Here is a 21,889-nt window from a genome sequence, read left to right on the forward strand (position 1 = left end):
TTTGTTTTCTGAACTATCGCGTATTATTATTATCGAAAATTTTTATGAAAAAATTTATTGCGATGAGCTCTGATATTATATTAGACTTGAAGGCTGGTCAGGTATACGATGTTTGCTCAACGATTTGACCCTACTAAACTTGCTGTGGTAGATTCTAATGAAGAAAAGCCTATAAGGAAGGAAGAGAGCCCTCTTGAAAAGGTTATTCCATTAAAGAGATCTAATGAAGTTGAAAGTGAAGATAAAAGTGAAGAAGAAGAAGAGGAAGAAGTCTATGGTCTCCAGGAGGAGGAAGCAGAAAATGACATTGACATGGAATCTGGTATGTCTTCCTATGAAGAAGCACGTATCGAGGAGGCTACAGAGAAAACTGTGAGTGAGCCGGTAACTGGTAAGCATGATTCAGTCTTTTCAAGATTCCAACAAACAATTTCATTACAAGATAGGTTTAAGCCTGATGATCTAGCCCAGAGCGATGAGGACAATATGTCAGAAGTTGAACAACGCCCATTAGAACAAATACCCCAACCTGCAATTGTCAGAAATCTAGCAACAAATGATAACACCAGCTTTTCTAGTGACAAGTCTACGGCATGGATGAACTCAACGAAGATTTATTACGACAACTCCATGATTAAACCATATGATACATATGGTTCTCTACTGCAACCAAAGCTATTGCAAAATATTAAAAAGTATTTCTCGCAAGAAACATTCCCAATTCAAACAATTCTATTGGATACTATTTTACCTCTGATAAACTTCTCATGGTCTTCAACCAAGAAAAATTTTACCAGAAGAGTTGGTGATATTCTAGTTAATGCATCAACTGGTTCCGGTAAAACATTAGCATATTCAATTCCTATAATTCAAACCCTATCGAATCGTAAGATTAATAAATTACGTTGTTTGATTATTGTACCAACAAAGATGTTGATTCATCAAGTCTTTGAAACGCTGCAGAAATTATCCAGTGGTACCAGCCTAGTTATAAGTACTTCCAAATTGGAGAACTCTTTAAGAGAAGAGCATTCAAGATTATTACAGGTAGAACCAGATATTTTAATCATTACTCCAGGTAGATTAGTAGATCTTTTATCCATGAAGTCTATAAGTCTGAAGAATCTCAAATTTTTAGTACTCGATGAAGCCGACCGATTATTGAATCAGTCCTTTCAAAACTGGTCAGAAGAATTGCTACATTCCTTAAATAATGACAAATCTCAAGTTGATACTCTACCAGGGAATGTGGTAAAAATGGTGTTTTCTGCTACCTTAACAACCAATACAGAAAAATTAAATACTTTGAGACTTTACAATCCAAAGCTATTCTTAACTCAATCTGTGAAGTTATACAATTTACCCAAAAAATTACAAGAAACTAATATTTGTATTCCAACTGCAAAAAGTTTGTATAAGCCGCTATTTTTACTACATTTACTTAAGAAAAAAGTACAAGAATCTATCGATAACAAAATTTTGATATTTGTTAAATCAAATGAAGCATCCTTAAGACTGGCAACTTTACTGAGTGTAATGGCCGAAAAGTTCAACAGCTCTACTAGTCTTTTGATAAATTCCATTAATTCGAATAACACAAAATCTCAAAATAATAAAATAGTAAATGAATTTGGACAAAACAAAGGAAGCTCTATGCATATTTTGATCACAACTGATTTAATGTCTAGAGGTATAGATATTAATAGTATTACAAACGTTATAAATTATGACTTACCGATTTCTTCACAACAGTACGTTCATCGTGTTGGTAGAACAGCCAGAGCAAACATGGATGGTAATGCTATTAATCTATTAGTGGGTAAAGGTGAGAGGAAATTCTGGAATCAACAGATTGACGAAGATTTGAGTCGTGATGTTGATGGACACGAAGTAATGGCACTCGAAAGTGACGACCCAACTAATGAAATTGTAGTAATCAATGAAGATGAAGATTCTATCTATAAAGAATGCCTCTTTGCATTAAAAAGTCAAGTCTGAGAATGACTATATGTATGTAGGTATGTATAACTATAATCTATCAATTTCAATTGTAGTTTCACATGTAGGCAATACATTTCTTGCACAGTTATGTATTGCCAGGCGCAGCTTCAGTTCATCATCGTTCGATCCACCCTTTAATGTCACTTTTACCAATATTATGAACAGACTAAAATTAACTTTGATAATAGTGAGGTCTTCATAATTTAAATCACATCTACTCTTGAATTCCTCAAGGCTTTCGATACTCTCTTTTAAAAACATTTTAACGTTCGTCGCGTCATTATTGTTGTCCTTATTAATCTGAAAGAGTTCATGTCTATTCGTTTTAGTCAAATCTCTTGAGATAGGTAATGAATTCAATAATTTTTTACGATCCTTCGAACTGTCGACATTAATTTCTTCCTCTTCATCTATCAATGGTAAACTACTGGGTAATGCTACTGTTGAGAACCCCATCAGTAATATTGTTGAAGTCCATTCGACAATTGTGAGCCCATGGATCAAAATAAAAAGTGCGATTAGAACTGTAGCGAAATAATCAGCAAAATCTAACAGAGTTTCAAAAACTGTTGGATAAAAGAAAAGATAAATGGTGTAGGTTATGGTGATTATGGGGTTTTTTGTTTTCAGTTTGCTATGCTTATTGCTGAAAAATATCTTGAATAATGACATCGTGGAAATGAATAAATTTATCGCCAGGAATGAATACCATAGGGAAAAGTTATTCGCAATTAAAGATTGGGGGTCAGCAGCAGCAGATGATGACATGTGGTGAGAGTGGGGAATTTGTGAATTGATTTCATCATGATTGTCAATTTTAGTGTTTTCCACGAAAAGTACTATTACTTCTTCTAACACATGAAATAACAAGTCTAAGCCCACAAAACATAAGGAAACAGCTAGCCCAAAACTTAATAATACATCAATTCTGTTCAGGCCAAAGGGTAAAGTAATGGTTGCTGTGAACCAGACTTCAAACTGAGATAATGTTTCGACACAGATAATTGCAAGGGAACCAATAATGTCATACGTGATGAAATGTGATAATGTTATAAAGTTGCTCCAAGATTTGTAATGGCCTATCTGAAAAGTTAAAGAACAAATTATAATCTGTAAAAGAACCAGAGCCAATTGAATGTGCGTCTTTGGCCATGATAAGTTCTGTAAAAGATCATTAAAATCAGGGATTGGTAATGATTTGGCAATGTTCAATGGTATTTTCACTTCTGGTTCCTGGAAAAAATTCATTGAAACAGAAGAATGCTTATATCTATGCCCTTTACGAAAAGAGGTCCTTGTAGTTGTTGAAACAGAGATATTTTGTTGATGTGTTCTCTGATCATTCATTGTGGTGCTAGGAAAGTTAAACGGCGATTCTAAGGTTACCGAAGATCTCTTGGATACATGATTGCTTGGAGGTATTATTGCCTCGGATGGTGAGTTTTTAACTGGAGATCTGCTTCTAGAAGGTGGAGGAGGGAGTTTACTTTCAGGAATATATTTGTACACGCTTCTTCTATGTTCTTTACTGCTAGAAGCATTTGTAGGTATGCTTTCTGTATTACTGTTATTGTTCGAATTTCCAAATGTGAAAGAAGGGTTATATATTATACTGGAACTAGAATTGTTTCCCTCTTTGTTGGAGTAAAATGCAGAGTTCGCCCTAGTGAATGTGGGTGATGCCAGGAATGGTCTCAACTGAGACCCTGATGGGGGTGCCAGATTTAGATCTATTGACGATAAATTGCGGTCTGTATCCATATATGGTGTAATAAAGACAGCATTTTCTGGAGATCCTGGTATATCATCCTCCTCCTTAATAGCATTCATTGCTGGTGTGGTGGCACCTGAGTGTAACTTCGAATCAGAAGGATCTTCCATCACTTTGAACAATAGAAAATCTAAAAAAGGTGCTAAGATAGAACTATCGGCTGTTCAGGAAATATTAGAGAACAAAAATCTATAAAACTAATACAGCGATGAAACACGTTCCTTAACAATTTGCTTGTTGTAATGCAATGACTTTGTGGCTTTAAGTGCTTGATAACGTCTCGATCTCTATGACCTTTAAACTTGTATATGTTTTCACTTTTCAGCATCGAGAAATTGGAAACTCGTTGTATGTGATCTCACGGTTATTATCATGTTAACCCAGTGAAGCCTAAAGCCAGTAATAACCGTCAGGAAAGTCCATTGGTATCAAATGGAATAAGCAGGATGAGCACGAAAATATTCAAGATACTTTCTGAGTTGGCTTCTTTGAATTCGCCTCAATTGATATACAGTTATAGAATTCGTCCCCTATACAGATTTGGATCTCTAAGTTTATCTGCAGTGCTTCTCACGTATGGGGTTTCGTTTCTGGATGTTTTCAAGCTATCTGCCACTCAACGTTACAGAGAAAGTGCCTCTAATGAGAAGAGTAATGTTTGGTTAATACTGAAAACATTTGGTCCTATACCATTGGCAGCACTCCCCTTCATACTTTCAGCTGGTACCCTATACATCTTTTCCAGGGTCGTGACTGGAGTTACATACATCCCACATACGAATAAACCACCGAGCTGTGAACTGACAAGAAGGTCTGCATTATTTGCACGGCCGATACGAGAGGTTCGACAATTGGGCCATATAACAAGGGCTAAAAATGTCAAAATTTATACAGGTCAGGGCCCCCAGGGAATAGATGATAAGGCAACATTTTCGTTTTTTTTAATCGACAGAAGTCCCAATTTGAAGAATTTCTTTAGTAGGTTTTACATTCTTCCTCGTTCAGGTTCAGTCTGGAAATCAGATGGAAGGTTGTTAGTAGCTCTGTTTGGAGAAGATGGTTCAGAGAAGGGTGATGTTGCTGCTCGAAAAATGGATCATAAAAGTAACGAAATAATATTCGAAGAAGTACGTAAACTGAATGGGAAGAAAACCTTATTTCATACTCACTCCAAGAAAAAACCTACAGCAGTTAAAAATATTGTAAATAAACTTGTAAATAAATAATTTTATATAAATATCACCCATTAAAAAAAGGATTTTAGCAAATACTCAAAGAACAATGCATATGAGAAGTATAATCCAGTGTTTATATTCGCTAAGAAAGCTCTCCGACAGTCTTTTGGATCATCCAAATTCACTTTTGAAAGCATTGTAATTAATCTATAACCAAAAATGGCCAAGCCTCCCAAGAATCCTGGCCCCAAAATTAATCCACTATTGATACCAGCTATAGTATACAAAGAAAGTTGCGCTGCAGATAATCCAAAACAGATTTTCTTAGTATTTTTACCCCAGGCAAGAGCAGTGGACTTTATCCCAGCCTTAATATCATATTTTTTATCTTGATGGGCATATATGGTGTCGTAGGTCATACACCATAGATAAGTGCCCAGATACAAAGGTATCATTGTTGGCCAATCAAAGATTCCCATCGCAGGAAAGCCTAGTAACGCACCCCAAGTAAAACAAGCACTCAAGGCAGCTTGTGGGTAATAAGTAAATCTTTTGAACAATGGATAGGTGAAAACAATTGGCAACGAAGTCAGCCCCAACCACCAACATCCAGCAGGTAATAAACTTAATATACCAGCGCCAGCAACAGTTTGGCCTGCAAGAAAGAGCGTGGCGTTTCTTGTGGATATTCTACCGGAAGCTAGAGGTCTTTCCACTGATCTGATTACCTTACTATCCAAGTCCTTATCTAGCAGATCGTTAATGGTGCATCCAGCACCCCTCATTATCACTGAACCGAGTCCAAACAAGCCAAGGATGCCTAAAGTATGGCCTAGACTTGCCGATGTCTCTATTGCACCAATCAATATTGCCCACGTGCAAGGTAGATAAAGCAGCCATGTTCCCACAGGCTTCTCCAAACGCATCAATTCAGCATATGGAATCAATTTTTTGGGTAGTCTTGACACGATTGGACCTAAACCTTTCAACCTTTCTGTCCTAGCGATTTCTAACTCCTTGGAAGTGAATACATCATGCGTATTCGTACTGATGAACCTGATGCGTGATGGGACTAACAACTGTGGAGCTACCTTGGCATAAAGCATACCATTTGAAAGCTTTGCTTTTGAGAGTAATTGAAGATGAAAGAATCGTGGGCCAGTAAACAGCATCGCTTTGTTGTTCTGTTTTCTGAGCTATCGGAGCTCTCGTATATGCACCTGTATCCTGCTTTATTTGGTACTTGACGATATGAAAAAACGTAGAATTTCATAAGAGAACTACATAAAAATGAGCCAACTCAATTGGCAAAGCTACTAAGAGAAGATTCACATATCCGAACGAACGGCTTACGGCAAGAAGAACCGTAAAGTCCTTTTTTCTACAACACTAAGTCCTCCAGCTATGTAAATTACAGTCTATCCATACAAGGCCATACATATATTCTTTCACCACTACCCACAGTGGCACAACTAGTTGAACTAATCTAAAAGTTCTCGATGATTGCATCAAATGCTGCGTTTCTAAGCCATTCCCGATAGATTTTTAAAGACGAAATATCCTCGACTACTGAAAAAAAAAAAGAGCAGAAATTTAGGATCTTCTAAAAGGTATATAAAGCTCTAATGTTATTTGGAAACAGCACACAATTTGGTGACCAAAATCCCGTAAGCTAACTCCCAATTGATAATGAGTATCCATATTGCGTCTACAACTGCTCCTGTTAATATTGCTACTCTAAAATATTGGGGTAAAAGAGATGCGGACTTGAATTTACCAACAAATTCTTCCATTTCAGTGACATTATCCCAGGATGATTTGAGAACTTTGACTTCTGTCGCTACCAGTGAATCGTTTAATAAAGACACGCTGTGGATCAATGGCAAAGAAGAGTCGTTAGACAGTAAGAGGACACAGGATTGTTTGAAAGATTTGCGCTCTTTGAGAGAAGAAATGGAAGTGAATGATAAGTCCTTACCTAGATTCTCTCAATGGAAGTTACATATTGTTTCTGAGAATAATTTTCCTACAGCTGCCGGTCTTGCCTCCTCAGCTGCCGGCTTTGCAGCCTTAGTGGTAGCGATTGCAAAATTATATCAGTTACCACAATCCATGTCCGAATTATCAAAAATTGCTCGTAAAGGGTCAGGTTCTGCTTGTAGGTCTTTATTTGGTGGTTATGTAGCGTGGGAGATGGGTCAATTAGCTAACGGTGAAGATTCAATGGCTGTTCCTGTGGCTTCCATGGATGAGTGGCCTGAGATGAAAGCAGCCATTCTTGTGGTAAGTGACGTAAAGAAGGATACTCCATCTACTCAAGGAATGCAATTAACAGTCCATACATCTGATTTATTCAAAGAAAGAATCAATAACGTCGTACCAAGACGCTTTGAAGAAATGAAGACTGCCATTAGGAATAAAAATTTCAAAGAATTTGCTGAATTAACAATGAAAGACTCAAACTCATTCCATGCTACTTGTTTGGATTCTTATCCTCCGATCTTTTACATGAATGATACTTCCAAAAAAATTATCAGGTTAATACATTCGATAAATGAATTCTTCGGAGAAGTAATTGTGGCATACACATTTGACGCAGGTCCAAATGCTGTGCTATATTATTTAGAAAAAGATGAAGCTAAGATATTTGCATTTATCTACACTTTATTAAAAAAAGTTGAAGGATGGGCAAATAAATACACCGAACCTGAATTGCAATCTTTCGAAAAACTATTTGTTGAATACAAGGACAAAATAACTTTTCAAATGGATAGTGAATTGTACGAGGGTATTAATAGAGTAATTCTAACCAAAGTTGGTAGTGGTCCACAATCAACGAATGAATGCTTAATTGATGAATCGACTGGCTCACCAAAATAATTTTATTAGATCATTATATAATATTTTATTTATTTTTTTTCTATTTTAACACATATTCATATATATTTACTAATTCTACAGAAAAATGAAAAAAATGGAAAAAATGGTTTGACATCAATGAATTTCATAACATCCTACAGCAATCCATTTTTATTTTCTTTAATTTCTAATCTACACTTCTGTGATTTTATTTTCAGAATTTTCAGTATCGTCAATCTTCGAGAACTTCCAAATTCTTGCCCTGCAATCACCTGAACCTGTTGCAAAGACTTGGTATTTTGGCCCTAATGGAGTTCTGTTTGCAACTGCAACAGAAATAACAGAATTTCTGTGGCCTTGTAACATAAGTAGTGGATTACCTGATTTAGTGTCCCAGAATAGCACACCACGATCTTTTGAACCTGATAGAATATATTCGTCATTGGCAGTAGTTGTTACAGAAAGAACAAAATCTTTGTGACCCACATAAGTGACATCACAAGTGGCATTACTCTTATTGCTATTGTTACTACTACTGTTAGCATTATTATCACGTAAGTTCCAAAGTTTAACTGATCTATCCAAAGAGCCAGATACAACTTTATTACCGTCTTTAGTGAAAACAACACTATAAACAGAATCCTTGTGGCCGGTTCCTAATTCATTTTCAGAGTCCAATCTTTCGACAAGAAAGCCGGTTTCTGAATCCCAAACACGGACGGCACGGTCTAAGGAACCCGCAGCGATGAATTTGCCGTCACCTGGAGAAACAGCAACTGTAGTAACACCATCCTCTATGGATAAAGTCAACGAACATTGACCTGTTTTCAAATCCCAGATTCTGACAGTTCTGTCACCTGAACCAGAAACTAGCTTATCACCAGATGGGAAGTAATCTAGCGAGTAAACATCTTGGTCATGACCTTGTAGAACCATAACGATCTTTCTTTGTTGAATATCCCAGATTCTAATCAATTTATCTTCGGCACCAGTTGCTAAAAATTTACCATCTGGTGAAAAACATACCGAACGAATGTATAAATCATTAGAATTGGTGTTGTTGCCAGAATTAGCATTAGCACCATTAACGTTAGCTGGAGCATTTTGATCGTTATTGTTACTTGAAACAGCACTGTTTGCATTGTCGTCGGAAAGTTTTGCTATCAATTCACCAGTAGAAACTTTATAGATTTGACTAGTCTTATTACAACCAGTAGCCAAGTATTCACCATCGTTACTGAATTTAACACAACACACAACGGAAGAATGATCTAGAGATGCGTGTAATTCGACATCAAGGTTACGTGGCAAAGCCGGGTTGTATAAGATATAATAGTCTTCAGCTAGCTTTTTCAAATGTGCAGGGACCTGTTGAGCATCCAAATCCAATAGGAAGGGTGGAATAGCCTTCAATTGTGAGGCTCTTTGGTCAAATGGAACTAAATAGTGTTCTTTGTCATTTTTCTCTACTTCTTCTTTTGGTTTGGTTGCCTGGTCCTGTGGTTCAGTGACTGTAGGAGCTGCAACAACAGGGGCGGCAGCAGCAACAGCAGGTTGATACTGTTGGGTTGTGGCCTCAGGAACTTGCTGTTGAAGTTGAGCAGCAGGTTGTTGTGGAGGTACTTGTTGTTGTTGACCGGGAACTTGTAGAGGTTGTAATTGAGATCCTAAGGCACTAATTAGAGGGGCCAAAGTAGGACCATTGGTATTTGTAGCAGTGCCTGGTGTAGCTGCCGTATTAGGTTGTGGTAGACTAGCAGAACCTGCTGCTTGACCTGTTATGTTTGCAGTGACGGCTACATTTGGAGTTGCGGTTGCCACATTAGCAGTACTCATAGTTGCAGAATCTTGAGGAGCTGAAGTAGTGGTATTTGTTGTACTTGGGACGTGAGATTGAGCATGTTGTGACAAAGAAGCGATTTGTTGATCCTTTTGATTTAACTCCAATTTCAATCTATTAATTTCTTCCTGGTAGGAATCTTTTAATTTTCTATGTGACAATTCTAATTCATAAACAGTGTTTCTGATCTGCTGCATCTCAGCAAGGTGTTGGTTTATCTTATAATCATAATCTTTCTGATTCTGCAAACGGTAGGTATTAGCTTCCTGAGAAACATTGGCAAATTCTTGTCTTATTGCTTCCAACAGTTCATTCAATTTGTTTTGAGAAGCAGCAGCAGCTGTAGACATCTTGAAATCTCTTTTTTCTATTTGTCTAAATCGAGTATAGTTAACTACTCGTTGTTGTTGTTGTTTTTTTTTCCTTTTTCTTATTCAAAATTTTCAAATTCAAATGGAATTCTTCTGCAATCCGTTACCCGAAGATACTACAAAAATTTATTTGCTTGCTTCAACAGCTTTAGCGATGGATGCGAAGTGCTTAAATTTAGTATGAACAATGAGAAATAGCCAAGTCAATCGATTTGGTCCAGCATGTAACCAAGTTTACAAACAAATGTGTGAACAGAGCCAGTCGATCCCAAAAACATACCACGGGCTTAGCCATCTATCCAAATCTTAAAAAAATGTATATGTATTTTTGCTGCGTCGTGTTTTACGGTGTTCTATCACAATCGAATGTCACGAAGAGTGTCATCATGAAACGTTAAAGATAGCCTGAATGGCTCAACTGCGGAGTACCTCTTGAAAGTTTATATCTGAGACCTCGGTCTGGCCCAACAACATTGATTTGGTTAATTCATGGCGAGAACAGTTGTATTTGAACTGATCTCACGTTGTCTGCAGTTCCTGAAAGGCAAATAAGCCATGCTATTTTCAATTACGCGCGTCCTGCATATTTCTCTTGGGAAATCAGTCATTCTTGATATGCATACCGATTGTTTGAAGCTGAGTCTGGTATGTCAGATCCTGATACCCTCACTTCCGTCCAAAAGCAGCTAGAAATTTTTGAAGGCGTCGTTTTGTTTCATGTAAATTTCCTAATCGGGTAGGAAACATGATTGCATCTGCAGAAAATTCAAAATAGATATGGCATTGTACCGTTTGAGTAACCGTTTTAATGTTTTGAGGTTTAATAGTGATGATGGTGGGGCATTGTGTCTGAAATGGAAACAAGATGACTATGGATGATCCAAAAAAACCGAACGTATAAATATAAGAGATTGACATGATGGATATCTTGCTTCGAATATTGGTGTAAAATAAAATTACTGTATCCAAATAAAATCAATCATGAAGACCTTCATTTTAAGTATCTTTCTTTTTAGACTTGCTGCTGCTTTGAGTTTGACTACTACTGTTGTCGGCATAACATCCACAGTCACTTCATATTATTGTCCAACTTGTGTCACATCCACTATCTCACAAAGCTCCAGTAGCATTCCATTAGTGTCAAGTTCTTCTGTCACATCAAGTGAATCCATTGTCTCTACAGAAACTATCGAAATAATGTCGACAACAACTGAAACAGTGTGTACTCGTTGTACAGAGACATCTTCATCTTCCAGTATCGTCTCATCCAGTATTTCCTCATCGTCCAGTATTGTTTCATCGTCCAGTATTGCCCCATCGTCCAGTATTGTTTCATCATCCAGTATTGCCCCATCTTCCAGTACTGTCTCATCAGGTAGCACTTTATCAACCACTAGATCATCAAGTGTCATTTCTACATCTTCTAGTGAAGTTGATTCTTCATCCAGCATATCTACTTCTTCTTCTTCTTCCAGTGAAGCAACTTCCACTCTCGTTTCCTCTTCAAGTAGCAGTATCTCTACTGCTGCCTCGTCGTCAAGCATAACTTCTTCCCTGATTTTTTCTTCTGTGGCTTCTTCCTCTGTGTCTTCTTCCTCGAGTACAAGCCTGACCTCCTCCATACTTTCCTCCACCCCAATTACTTCTGCCGTATCCACCAGCCATATGTCATCCTTTGCTAATTCCACCTCTGCTACAACAACGCCATCAGAATCAATTGACACTATCACCACGACCATCAGCAAAATTACCAGCATATATACAACAACATGCCCATTCAATGACTCTTCATCAGCTACTATCGAAATTTGTACTAACGATATATGCTCTGGTATGAAAAATGTGACACCCAGTGGAAAAGTTTCAGAATCAACTACATCTACCACCGTGTCTGCTACCTCTGATGTTGTTCCAACAACTAGCTCCAACCATATCAGCATCGAAACTATGACAACTAAAAGCTCTTCCATTTCTGCTCGCAGCGCTTCATCGCTTTCCTCTTCAAATATACACGTTTCCAGTGCTTCCGCTACCACCACCTCCATACCTTCTTCCATTTCTACAAGTTCTTCCTCTACCAAACCAAATACATCAACAGCAACTGTCATATATTCTATACCAGTCACAACTACAAGATCAACTGGCTCACTACGCGTGCAAACCTCTAGCTCTACTACAAGTACAGAGCATGTAAGTATCTACGAAGGAAGTGCCGCTAAAAAATCACCATTCGACACTTTATTAATGGGACTAATGATTATTCTATCAAACTAAGGGCAAAGATACTCTTAGGGTCAAATTCAACGGGAACACTCTTATCTACTTTCATTATCACGTTTTATATATACTTAGTTCATTTATTGTTTATATAACCACACATCCAATAACTTTTAATTACAATTTTTCGGATTGACGCTCATCGGACTTTTCATTTCTTAAAGAAGGAGAGCTAAAAATAGTTAATGATAAACAATATCTCGAGCAGGTTTTTTATAATTATCCATCTTTCTGAGTTCTCTGGCAATGTCAACCAAGTACACTTTATGTCGATTTAAATGTATACGATTTTATATGAGGGGACGACCGGGTATGAGGCCGAATGGACTATTGCCTAACTACAAACCAAATTTAACTCAGACTCTTTGGCGATATTTCAATGCACCAGGAAACGTAATGTTTGTCACCACGAATGTAATCACTTTGATTGGATTAATTACATATACTACATTAGCGCATAATGGGGGTTCTTTTGATCTTGGTGATGAAGAAATTATGGTAAACCGACATTTAGATCAGCTAAATCATAAGAGGCAGCTTTTACAAATTGAAAAATTAGAGACTTTGAAAAGACAATTATTGCAACAATTGCAAAGGAAACAGCTTGAACTGGTAGCTACCGATAGTCCACTGGAACCATACATCGCAAAATCGGTCTCGATGGACGAAGCTGGTAAAATGGATTCATTCAATCCGTTACTTTGTAAAATATCATTGTTCCATATGATATACGCCTATCAGCTTTATCAAGATGTGATTTCTGAACCATACAGTAAGAAGAAAAATGGTTTTAGGGAATGGTTTCATCATATTAGTATTATGAAACATAATAATTCTCAAATCATGAACAAAGGGATAACTCTAAAATCAAATCTTAATCAATTTTATAAAATCTGGAAATCTGATTGTTCGAAATTATTTCAGGATCTAACCAAAGTGGATCACTTTAAGTTCCCTAATTGGCAAAAGTGTCCGAATAAAAGTTTTCAACTGTTATGTCGGGAGTTATATGACAATGAGTTGAATAGTATCGATGATTTTGCACGATTTTATGGCAACGTACGCTCGAGAAATTTTAAAAAATTGATCAGATATTGGATTTACGACAATTCGAGCCTACTCAAAAAGAGCACAAAAAGTCAGGAATCATTATTTAATACATTGTTGATAGAATCGAATGATGATACAGAATTGTTCAATAAATACTTATCTATCATAATAAATCCGGAGAATAAGAGAAGGAAGTTTTTTTTCAAAAACGATTCCATAGAGTTAGACACACTGCTGAACGCATTACAAGGCTGTATCCAACAAGCTCATTTCCATGACTGTAATACCGAACTTGTAAGAATAATGCACATACTTAAAAATAACGGATATATCGATAAGTACAAGAAGGTACGAATTTCTTTAGCTGGCAAAAGCAAACCACCACTTGAGTCCGAATATTATGAATCTTTAAGTGAAAATAAAAGGCTACTGTGGCTACTATCGTCAATACCGAGATAATCTATCGATGTGTATACACTTATATATCCCATAACAAATCATATATTCTCTTGATACCAACTTGACGTTTTTCTAAGAAAAAAAATGCATAAAAATTTTGCGATGCTTTCTGGTTTTACTACAGTCCCAAAAACAAGACCAAACGAATAAAGTTATATTATACAATGAAATTTTTGACGACCAATTTTCTAAAATGTTCTGTTAGAACATGTGACACAAGCAACGACAGTTTTCCTTTGCAATACGATGGATCCAAGTGTGAATTAGTTCAAGATGAAAGCATCGAGCTCAATCCCGAATTTCTTTTGAACATCTTAGACAGGGTCGACTGGGATGCTGTGCTTTCTGTTGCAGCTGATTTAGGTAACACCACACTTCCCCCAAATAAGCCGGTGTTCAGCTCTACTTCCGTTGATGAACTAAATGAAGATGAACAAGCTGTTTTAAGAGATTTACACGTTTTACTTGTCCAAACTAACATTGTAGAAGGTGAAATGAAGTGCAAAAACTGTGGCCACATCTATTACATCAAGAATAGCATTCCAAACTTATTGTTACCACCTCACTTGGCTTAGACGGGCCAGTTTATATAAGACGTAAGTAAAACTGTATATTATTAATAGGCATGGAACACCTTCCATTAATTTGGCAAATACCTAACATATTGAATTCAACAATTCTAAGCTTCCATCAAACACAGTTTGAGAACGGTCACAAAGCTGGAGAGTTCAAAGCTTATTGCTGTGGAAGTATCTCTTTCTCATATAAAGGTGGCTGAAATTTCAAATTTCTTTTAACATGGAGAAGGGCGAAAAGCGGAAAGGATCGAGCAAATGCATTAAACGAAGTAAGTAAGAAAGACAAGTTTGGTTTGCATTAAATATTGAACAAACATTGCGGAGACATCCCTCTTTGCTTCAGATAATACATATTGATTCAAGGTGGAAGGCTCTAATTTTGTGAGTTTTAGTAAGTCAAAGACTAAATAAAGATAGGTGTTTTCAACCAAGGATAAATAGGAGAGTCAATATTTCTCCATGAATGAACCTCAAGACACACTAGAGAAGCCGATCCCAATAAACCCGAAAGGAAGAAGCAAATCTTTCAATAAGCTGCTGTCCAAATCGTGGAAGCGCAGTACAAGCAGTTCAAACGCTTCTTTATCGGGCACTATGTCGGACCATAAGAAGTCAAATTCGAGTAGTCACAATTATTTCGAAGACTCAAAAGCATCGAGCCCTGATACTAATTCTCCTTTAGGGTCAAAATTTTCAAAGTTAAGAAGTCTTTTTGGCTCTGAAGCAAGCTTAAGATCAGGCAGTGATGAAATCAATATTCCCAAAATCAAGCACATTAGTCCCTTAGCACCTGCAGATGACGAAAATTTTAGTCACATACCGTCTACCAACTTTCCTAAGTCACCAAAAAATGCACATTTGGAAGATCATTATCATCCTTATGAGACAGCTCAGAACGCAACATATGAAAAACAACATTCCTCATCATCTCATTCAGGCCAATCTTCAACTACGGAAAAGCCACCTTCTTCCACTAGTAATCTTTCTAGTCAATTTAAGAGCTTTCTTCATGTCAGTAATGATAATCAAAACAGCATACAATCCGATGAACTTTCAAATACTACTGCAAACAATTCAAGTTTATTGCCATCCTACAAAAACGTAAGTAGTTCATCATTGAATGGAATAGATGAAAATGAGGAGTTGGACGAATTCAACCATGCCTCTGATAAGTTTCATAATGGAGGTGATAGAGCTCCTCCAAAAAAGGAAGTATATACATCTTCGTTAAAGGAATCATCAGAATCTTCATTTGTTAGCCCAGATGATTTGCAGGCGTTTCCATCTATCGTTATTGGGATTGAAAATAATGAGAAACAGGGTGTTGGGTCCACGGATGAAAATTCTAAGTTTGCATTACGGAGGGCCACGTCAGAACCAGAAAATAAATTGAAGACCAATATCAAATCACATCAAACATCGTTGGATAACGGAACACAGCTGGGTTTACATATTCAACATCCAAAGGGTGCTGACGTTGTAGAGCCAAAAAGGTCTCGCCGCTTAAGAAATAAATCTTTTAGCAACAAATTCCAGGATATTAGAGTTAGTCCACAATCCTTTGAGAAGATTAGGTTACTAGGTCAAGGTGATGTAGGTAAAGTGTATCTGGTCAAGGAGAAGGCTAGTAATAGATTGTATGCTTTGAAGATTCTGACCAAGGGGGAAATGATCAAAAGAAAGAAAATTAAAAGAATTTTGACGGAACAGGAAATCCTTGCCTCTAGTAATCATCCATTTATTGTTACGCTATACCATTCATTCCAGACAGAGGACTACTTATATCTTTGTATGGAATATTGTATGGGAGGTGAGTTTTTCAGGGCTTTACAAACGAGAAAGAGTAAGTGCATTTCAGAGGGCGACGCTAGGTTTTATGCAAGTGAGGTCACAGCGGCATTAGAATATTTGCATCTGTTAGGTTTCATATATAGAGATTTGAAACCAGAAAACATTCTTTTACATAAATCTGGGCATATCATGCTTTCAGATTTTGATTTATCTGTCCAGGCAAATGACTCAGGTAAAGTAAAGACTCCTATGATTATAACACCCCCATCATCATCTTCTTCAGGTAAAAGAAGTAGATCAAATACAATGATAGATACAAAGGTATTTTCAGATGGATTCAGAACCAATTCATTCGTCGGCACAGAAGAATATATTGCACCGGAGGTTATACGAGGTAATGGTCACACTGCTGCAGTAGATTGGTGGACATTGGGTATATTAATCTATGAGATGCTTTTTGGCTTTACGCCTTTCAAAGGATCAAACACCAATGAAACTTTCTGTAATATTTTGAAAAATGAGGTCACATTTCCCAATAATAATGATGTCTCCAGAAATTGTAAGGATTTGATCAAAAAACTATTATGCAAGAATGAACAAAAGAGATTGGGTTCTAAGATGGGGGCAGCAGATATCAAAAGGCATCCTTTTTTCAAAAAAGTTCAGTGGTCTTTTCTAAGAAATCAAGAACCTCCTTTGATACCTGTTCTTACCGAAAATGGTTATGATTTTACGAAACTATCCAAAAATAAGAAGAGACAGGACGCTACAAACAATGAAGATCTCGATGGTGAAAATAAAAAATCTTCTCTGGAGGAACTAGAAAAAATAATGTTTCAAGAACGTGTAGAGAATGACGATGAAATTTCTGAGGATAATCCTTTCCACGATTTCAATTCCATGAGTCTGATGGAAAAGGACAACGATTCCTTAATTTACGGTGACAACAATTCCTATGGTAAAATTTCATATACTCCGAATTCTAACAGATCAAGGAGTAATAGTCACAGAAACTTTTTCAAGAAATAAGTCCCAGTATGTAACTATATTAATCCGTCATATATATACATATTCCTCTCGAAAAACTTCTCATTATAATTATTTGCAGCCTATTCTATTTTATTTTCTCGTGGGGCGTTGTCGATTTTATATGAAAAATGAAATGAGACCGTCGTTACGCTTGATGCATAGCAAGCACAGTCAACTGTTGCAAACAGGATATAAGGCACTTTTGGACATTTCTGGGTTCATAGATGGTCTTATTTCAGAAAAGTGAAGGCTCGACTAAAAGAAAGTCGAGAAAACCGCTAAACACTTCATTTAGGCAGCAGCGGCTTCGAGCATGGCAAATTAATCTTTCTCCACAAAGTGTTCTTCCTCTGTTGATTTGCATTGCATGTATATTTGCACCTATAGGTGTTGGTTTGATAGTCACTGTGATAGGTGTACAAAATATGGAAATAAGGTACGACCAATGCTTAAATTTAGCTTCAACGACATCATATCAGGACATCCCTTCTGATGCACTGACCTTCCATTTCAAGAAAGCTATGGATACAACCCCAAAATGGATTCTAACACAATCCAGTAATAATGACGAAACGATTAATATATGTAGGTTACAGTTCCAGATACCCAATGATATCGATTCATCAATAAATATATATTACAAATTGACAAATTTTTATCAGAATCATAGGGAATATGTGGAATCTTATGATATAGACCAATTGAAAGGCAAAGCAGTATCAAAAAACAGCTTAGATAGTAATTGTGATCCATTGAAAGTGGATAATGCTACAGGAAAGCTGATATATCCCTGCGGATTAATTGCGAATTCAATGTTCAATGACACATTCAGTACCAAATTAACAGGAAAGAGTGGTACTTCAGACTATATTCTGACTTCGAATGGAACATCCTGGTCAACTGACCGTCATAGGTATAGTCCTACAAAGTATAGTTCTTCAGATATAGTGCCGCCACCAAACTGGGCTAAGTTATTCCCTAATGGGTATAATGATACGAACATACCAAATTTGAAGACCTGGGATGAATTTCAAATTTGGATGAGAGCAGCTGCACTTCCTAAGTTTTATAAATTAGCATTGAAAAATGATACTACACATCTGCCCAATGGAAATTACGAATTTGACATAACACTAAATTATCCCGTTGATAGTTTTAATGGTACAAAATCAATCATGTTAACTACAAACACTATAATTGGAGCAAAGAACATGATTTTAGGCATAGTATTTCTTATAATAGCAGGTATTTGCACTTTGTCTTCTATACTGTTCCTTATCAATGTAATAATAAAGCCCAGAGAAGCCGCTAGCCACTCGTATTTGAATTACGAACCACTCTATTATCAAGATGAACCCTTTGCTCAAAATCCAACGAGGGAACTATTGTAGTATATAAAATATTAAGCATTTACAGAATAAATAATATTGTTTTAATGAGTATTGTTGTATGTAAGGTTGTCTTTTATGGCTGTATATACTAAAACTGCGTTCTTCTCTGTTGAAGTCTGGCAGTCATCAACTGAGAGGATGTCGGAGTTGTTTCACGGTTGCTGCTTTCATTTGCACCTGATGGCATGTGTGATGCTGGAGTAGAGTCTGTCCACATTGGCCTTGCTACACGTGGTCCTCTACTCGATGAAGATCTCAATGGGGCGGCGGTACTTGTAAACTCTCTAGAGCTGAAGTCATCTGTATAAGAACTAGAGCTATCCTTATTATAGATATTATGCATCTCCCTTCCGGCGGTTGTACGATGGTGTACTAAATCTGGTTCCTGAGAGGAGGAAGACAAATGATGTGCTTTAATATCAGTAGCTGCTCTCCTTATATTAGCAAACTTGGAAGGTCTATTCTGTTTTGCTATATGCTCATTTTGTTTTTGAAGGATTTTTTGTTCACTTGGAAGATCTTCCTTATGTCCCAACCAACCTGGAAAGCCTGTGAAAGGTTCCTGATGCTTATAATATTTTACCAAAGCTTTATGGACGACGGTGCTTGTAGGTGAATCACCATCAGTTTCAGTTTTTAGCGATAAATTTGCGAATGACGAAGATAAAGATTTTGTAGATGTTCTAAACTTACTCCATATATTACCAGAGCTCTGGTTACTTGCTAGTGTAGACATTATTTAATGAAGGTTCCCAATTAATTTTGTAAGTTATAAAACTAAGGCTGTTTTTTCAGGCACAATTTTTCATGATAATCGTCAAACTTGGAAAAGTGGACTTAAATAAAGCGAGATACGAATATTATAGTAGCAGACATACAAAACAAGCAGATACTCTATAATTGAATAGAGCTCTCTATATCTAATTTAATGTTATCCTCTATCAAAAGTAAGTATGAAATCGATATTGTGCCTAACTGCTTTGACAAAACAAATTTATGTTTTCTGCTTACTAAGATTTTTATGATTAACGTCAAATAGAGACTAAACTTAAACTTTTTACTTGAAATAAGCATTTAATCTGAAACTATGTGTTAATTCACAAGGTATACGTTCAAACTACCAGAAAGGAACTGATTTACGATTTCATGAAAATTCTAATACTAAAGAAAAAATATATATTTGATATATGGCATAATTTATTCATTGGTTGGTCATACTAAATTGCATTGCGTGAATACGACATCTATTCAATGGTCTTTTCCTTCAAGTAAATACCGTACTTCTCTTTCAATTCTTTCATTATAGGATCATTAATTTCTGGAGAGTATGGAGCTAATAAACCTGGTCCCTTAATGGTACCATTGAGAACCATCTTTGTAGCGATAGACACTGGAAGACCAACAGTTGCTGCCATTGAACTATAACCGCCGACCTTACCGTAGTCAACCATGGTAGATGCTCTTGTTTCTGTGGTACCATCAGCCCATTCGATACCGAATTTGTGTTGTAATACTACCATGTCACGTTCCCCCTTTTCATACTGCATCAATTCCTCAAGACGTGCGCATAAAGTGTCTAATGCATTGCCCTTTGGAGAAAAATTTGTATCTGAAAAGAGACCTAACCAAGAAAGACCGGAAATGATTCTTTGTCTATCTTCGTCATCCTTCCATACTGTCAATGCATCAATACGTTTTATTAAGTCCTCTTTCGAAGAGGATTCGCTCTTTAGGTAACACTTTAGTGCGTCATTCCATGGAATTGGCTTACTGAAGATTTCATTTTCTGTGTCATCTAACATTCCCATATCAACTAGGACTTTAACGAATTCTGGGAAGCCTTGGTATCTTAAAGTACCTCTAATGACAGTTTCAGCCTCTGGAATGTTGTAAAGATCTTTGAAAACAGTAGAATCTCTATTTGGATAACAAACGAAGGCAAATCCTGGGTAAATGAAATATGGTTTTGAAGATTTCATGAGGTCTTCAGAACTAATATTAACAATTTCGCCATCCTTCCAGTACTTAGCGGAGTTTCTTAATGCCAATAAGACACCTCTTGATGACCAGGAGAATTTGTAACCCAATGGATTATCTGAATCTTCTGGTGCTGGCAACCCTCCACAGTATGACAAAAATGATTTGATCTTACCACCAACCTTGTGAACCTCATCGATAGTTTTAACAGCATAAAGATGGTCAATACCTGGATCTAGACCGATTTCATTCATAACAGTGATACCGGCATCTTTGATTTGTGATTCCAATTCTCTTAGTGCTGGGGAAATGTATGAAGATGTTACAACATGTTTCTTTGTCCTAATTGCACTCTTAACAACATTTGGATGGAAGGTGTATGGAATCAAAGAAATGACTACATCATGTTTCGAAAGAGTCTCATCTAACTTCTGGTCATTAGTAACGTCTAATGAAATAGCGCTTGAACCTGATGATCCTGCTAAACTTTGAGCATTAGCTAATGTTCTACAAGCAACAGTGACTTCAATATTTGGGTCTGCAGATAAAGTATCAACAACCGGCTGAGTGACAAAGCCTGAACCTAAAAGTAGAACTTTCTTAACCATTTTTCAATTGAGTTCTGTCGTTCTAGTATTTACTTACCGTAAGAGATCGAAATACTTAACCTCAAAGACACAAAGTATATATTTATATATATATGTGTTTGCTAAACAATACAAAACAGTCATCAGTATACTTTCCCATAGGAATTAGGCCTCAGTGGTGCATTCCATCCAAGATGGCTTCCATATTCTCATCTCACTGACCTGCTTCAATGGATGTAGTTCAGCGGGAGAACATAGTGGGGGCCTACTAGAAAAGCACCGTAGTATGTAAATTGTGTCTTCTTTTTTCCACCGGAAAAAACTGCAAAGACAAGCTCGACGACATCTTAAATTTCAGCAGGAAATCATTCGAGACAATTTGTCTCGGTGTGCTTTTTTTTTTCCGCTTTTCAGTTTCGCGGTGGATTTTTCAGTCCACCGGGACAGAAGTAATGCTTGCTGGTGTCAGAAGCACATGGCATAACTAATGGAAAAGTTCCATGCACTGTAAAGGCTGACGTTGTATCGATGCTTTACCATGATTAGATAAGCCTATATCAAATGTGTCTTGCTGCAGAAATTGCTACTGATCTTGTCTCCGAAAGGGAATACATGATAGTGTGACTACAGTCCGGTGTGGAAATGCTTTTGCGACGGATGACTGATCAAGAACGATTGAGACATCCAGTAAAATCAACAAAGCGCTGTCATATGTGAAATTGCAAGAAAGGAC

General features: G+C 36.8%; 13 protein-coding genes across 13 annotated transcripts; 8 read left to right on the forward strand and 5 right to left on the reverse strand.

The window, feature by feature from the left end:
* Window positions 1–108: 108 nt before the first annotated feature.
* DBP6 (putative ATP-dependent RNA helicase DBP6) lies at window positions 109–1,998 on the forward strand (the record flags this gene model as incomplete). The annotated part of the gene is made up of 1 exon (XM_003956546.1): window positions 109–1,998. One exon carries the CDS (start codon window positions 109–111, stop codon window positions 1,996–1,998), a length of 1,890 nt encoding a protein of 629 aa, XP_003956595.1.
* Window positions 1,999–2,028: 30 nt separating this feature from the next.
* On the reverse strand, window positions 2,029–3,831 carry ZRG17 (Zn(2+) transporter ZRG17; the record flags this gene model as incomplete). The annotated part of the gene is made up of 1 exon (XM_003956547.1): window positions 2,029–3,831. One exon carries the CDS (start codon window positions 3,829–3,831, stop codon window positions 2,029–2,031), a length of 1,803 nt encoding a protein of 600 aa, XP_003956596.1.
* A 387-nt stretch (window positions 3,832–4,218) lies between these two features.
* MRX15 (Mrx15p) lies at window positions 4,219–4,998 on the forward strand (the record flags this gene model as incomplete). The annotated part of the gene is made up of 1 exon (XM_003956548.1): window positions 4,219–4,998. One exon carries the CDS (start codon window positions 4,219–4,221, stop codon window positions 4,996–4,998), a length of 780 nt encoding a protein of 259 aa, XP_003956597.1.
* A 20-nt stretch (window positions 4,999–5,018) lies between these two features.
* COQ2 (4-hydroxybenzoate octaprenyltransferase) lies at window positions 5,019–6,119 on the reverse strand (the record flags this gene model as incomplete). Its single annotated transcript, XM_003956549.1, has 1 exon — window positions 5,019–6,119. The coding sequence occupies one exon, from the start codon at window positions 6,117–6,119 to the stop codon at window positions 5,019–5,021; it is 1,101 nt and encodes a 366-aa protein (XP_003956598.1).
* A 517-nt stretch (window positions 6,120–6,636) lies between these two features.
* MVD1 (diphosphomevalonate decarboxylase MVD1) lies at window positions 6,637–7,827 on the forward strand (the record flags this gene model as incomplete). The annotated part of the gene is made up of 1 exon (XM_003956550.1): window positions 6,637–7,827. One exon carries the CDS (start codon window positions 6,637–6,639, stop codon window positions 7,825–7,827), a length of 1,191 nt encoding a protein of 396 aa, XP_003956599.1.
* Window positions 7,828–7,998: 171 nt separating this feature from the next.
* TUP1 (chromatin-silencing transcriptional regulator TUP1) lies at window positions 7,999–9,996 on the reverse strand (the record flags this gene model as incomplete). Its single annotated transcript, XM_003956551.1, has 1 exon — window positions 7,999–9,996. One exon carries the CDS (start codon window positions 9,994–9,996, stop codon window positions 7,999–8,001), a length of 1,998 nt encoding a protein of 665 aa, XP_003956600.1.
* Window positions 9,997–10,998: 1,002 nt separating this feature from the next.
* On the forward strand, window positions 10,999–12,291 carry AGA1 (Aga1p; the record flags this gene model as incomplete). Its single annotated transcript, XM_003956552.1, has 1 exon — window positions 10,999–12,291. One exon carries the CDS (start codon window positions 10,999–11,001, stop codon window positions 12,289–12,291), a length of 1,293 nt encoding a protein of 430 aa, XP_003956601.1.
* Window positions 12,292–12,540: 249 nt separating this feature from the next.
* Window positions 12,541–13,803, forward strand: PET494 (Pet494p; the record flags this gene model as incomplete). The annotated part of the gene is made up of 1 exon (XM_003956553.1): window positions 12,541–13,803. The coding sequence occupies one exon, from the start codon at window positions 12,541–12,543 to the stop codon at window positions 13,801–13,803; it is 1,263 nt and encodes a 420-aa protein (XP_003956602.1).
* A 164-nt stretch (window positions 13,804–13,967) lies between these two features.
* Window positions 13,968–14,378, forward strand: TRM112 (RNA methylation protein TRM112; the record flags this gene model as incomplete). Its single annotated transcript, XM_003956554.1, has 1 exon — window positions 13,968–14,378. One exon carries the CDS (start codon window positions 13,968–13,970, stop codon window positions 14,376–14,378), a length of 411 nt encoding a protein of 136 aa, XP_003956603.1.
* Window positions 14,379–14,840: 462 nt separating this feature from the next.
* On the forward strand, window positions 14,841–17,201 carry FPK1 (serine/threonine protein kinase FPK1; the record flags this gene model as incomplete). The annotated part of the gene is made up of 1 exon (XM_003956555.1): window positions 14,841–17,201. The coding sequence occupies one exon, from the start codon at window positions 14,841–14,843 to the stop codon at window positions 17,199–17,201; it is 2,361 nt and encodes a 786-aa protein (XP_003956604.1).
* Window positions 17,202–17,425: 224 nt separating this feature from the next.
* On the forward strand, window positions 17,426–18,592 carry KAFR0C04790 (putative aminophospholipid translocase regulatory protein; the record flags this gene model as incomplete). The annotated part of the gene is made up of 1 exon (XM_003956556.1): window positions 17,426–18,592. One exon carries the CDS (start codon window positions 17,426–17,428, stop codon window positions 18,590–18,592), a length of 1,167 nt encoding a protein of 388 aa, XP_003956605.1.
* An 88-nt stretch (window positions 18,593–18,680) lies between these two features.
* Window positions 18,681–19,328, reverse strand: MSO1 (Mso1p; the record flags this gene model as incomplete). The annotated part of the gene is made up of 1 exon (XM_003956557.1): window positions 18,681–19,328. The coding sequence occupies one exon, from the start codon at window positions 19,326–19,328 to the stop codon at window positions 18,681–18,683; it is 648 nt and encodes a 215-aa protein (XP_003956606.1).
* Window positions 19,329–19,836: 508 nt separating this feature from the next.
* LYS9 (saccharopine dehydrogenase (NADP+, L-glutamate-forming)) lies at window positions 19,837–21,177 on the reverse strand (the record flags this gene model as incomplete). Its single annotated transcript, XM_003956558.1, has 1 exon — window positions 19,837–21,177. The coding sequence occupies one exon, from the start codon at window positions 21,175–21,177 to the stop codon at window positions 19,837–19,839; it is 1,341 nt and encodes a 446-aa protein (XP_003956607.1).
* Between the last annotated feature and the right edge of the window lie 712 nt (window positions 21,178–21,889).

Source organism: Kazachstania africana, chromosome 3 (assembly GCF_000304475.1).
Source record: "Kazachstania africana CBS 2517 chromosome 3, complete genome".
Lineage (NCBI taxonomy): Eukaryota > Fungi > Ascomycota > Saccharomycetes > Saccharomycetales > Saccharomycetaceae > Kazachstania > Kazachstania africana.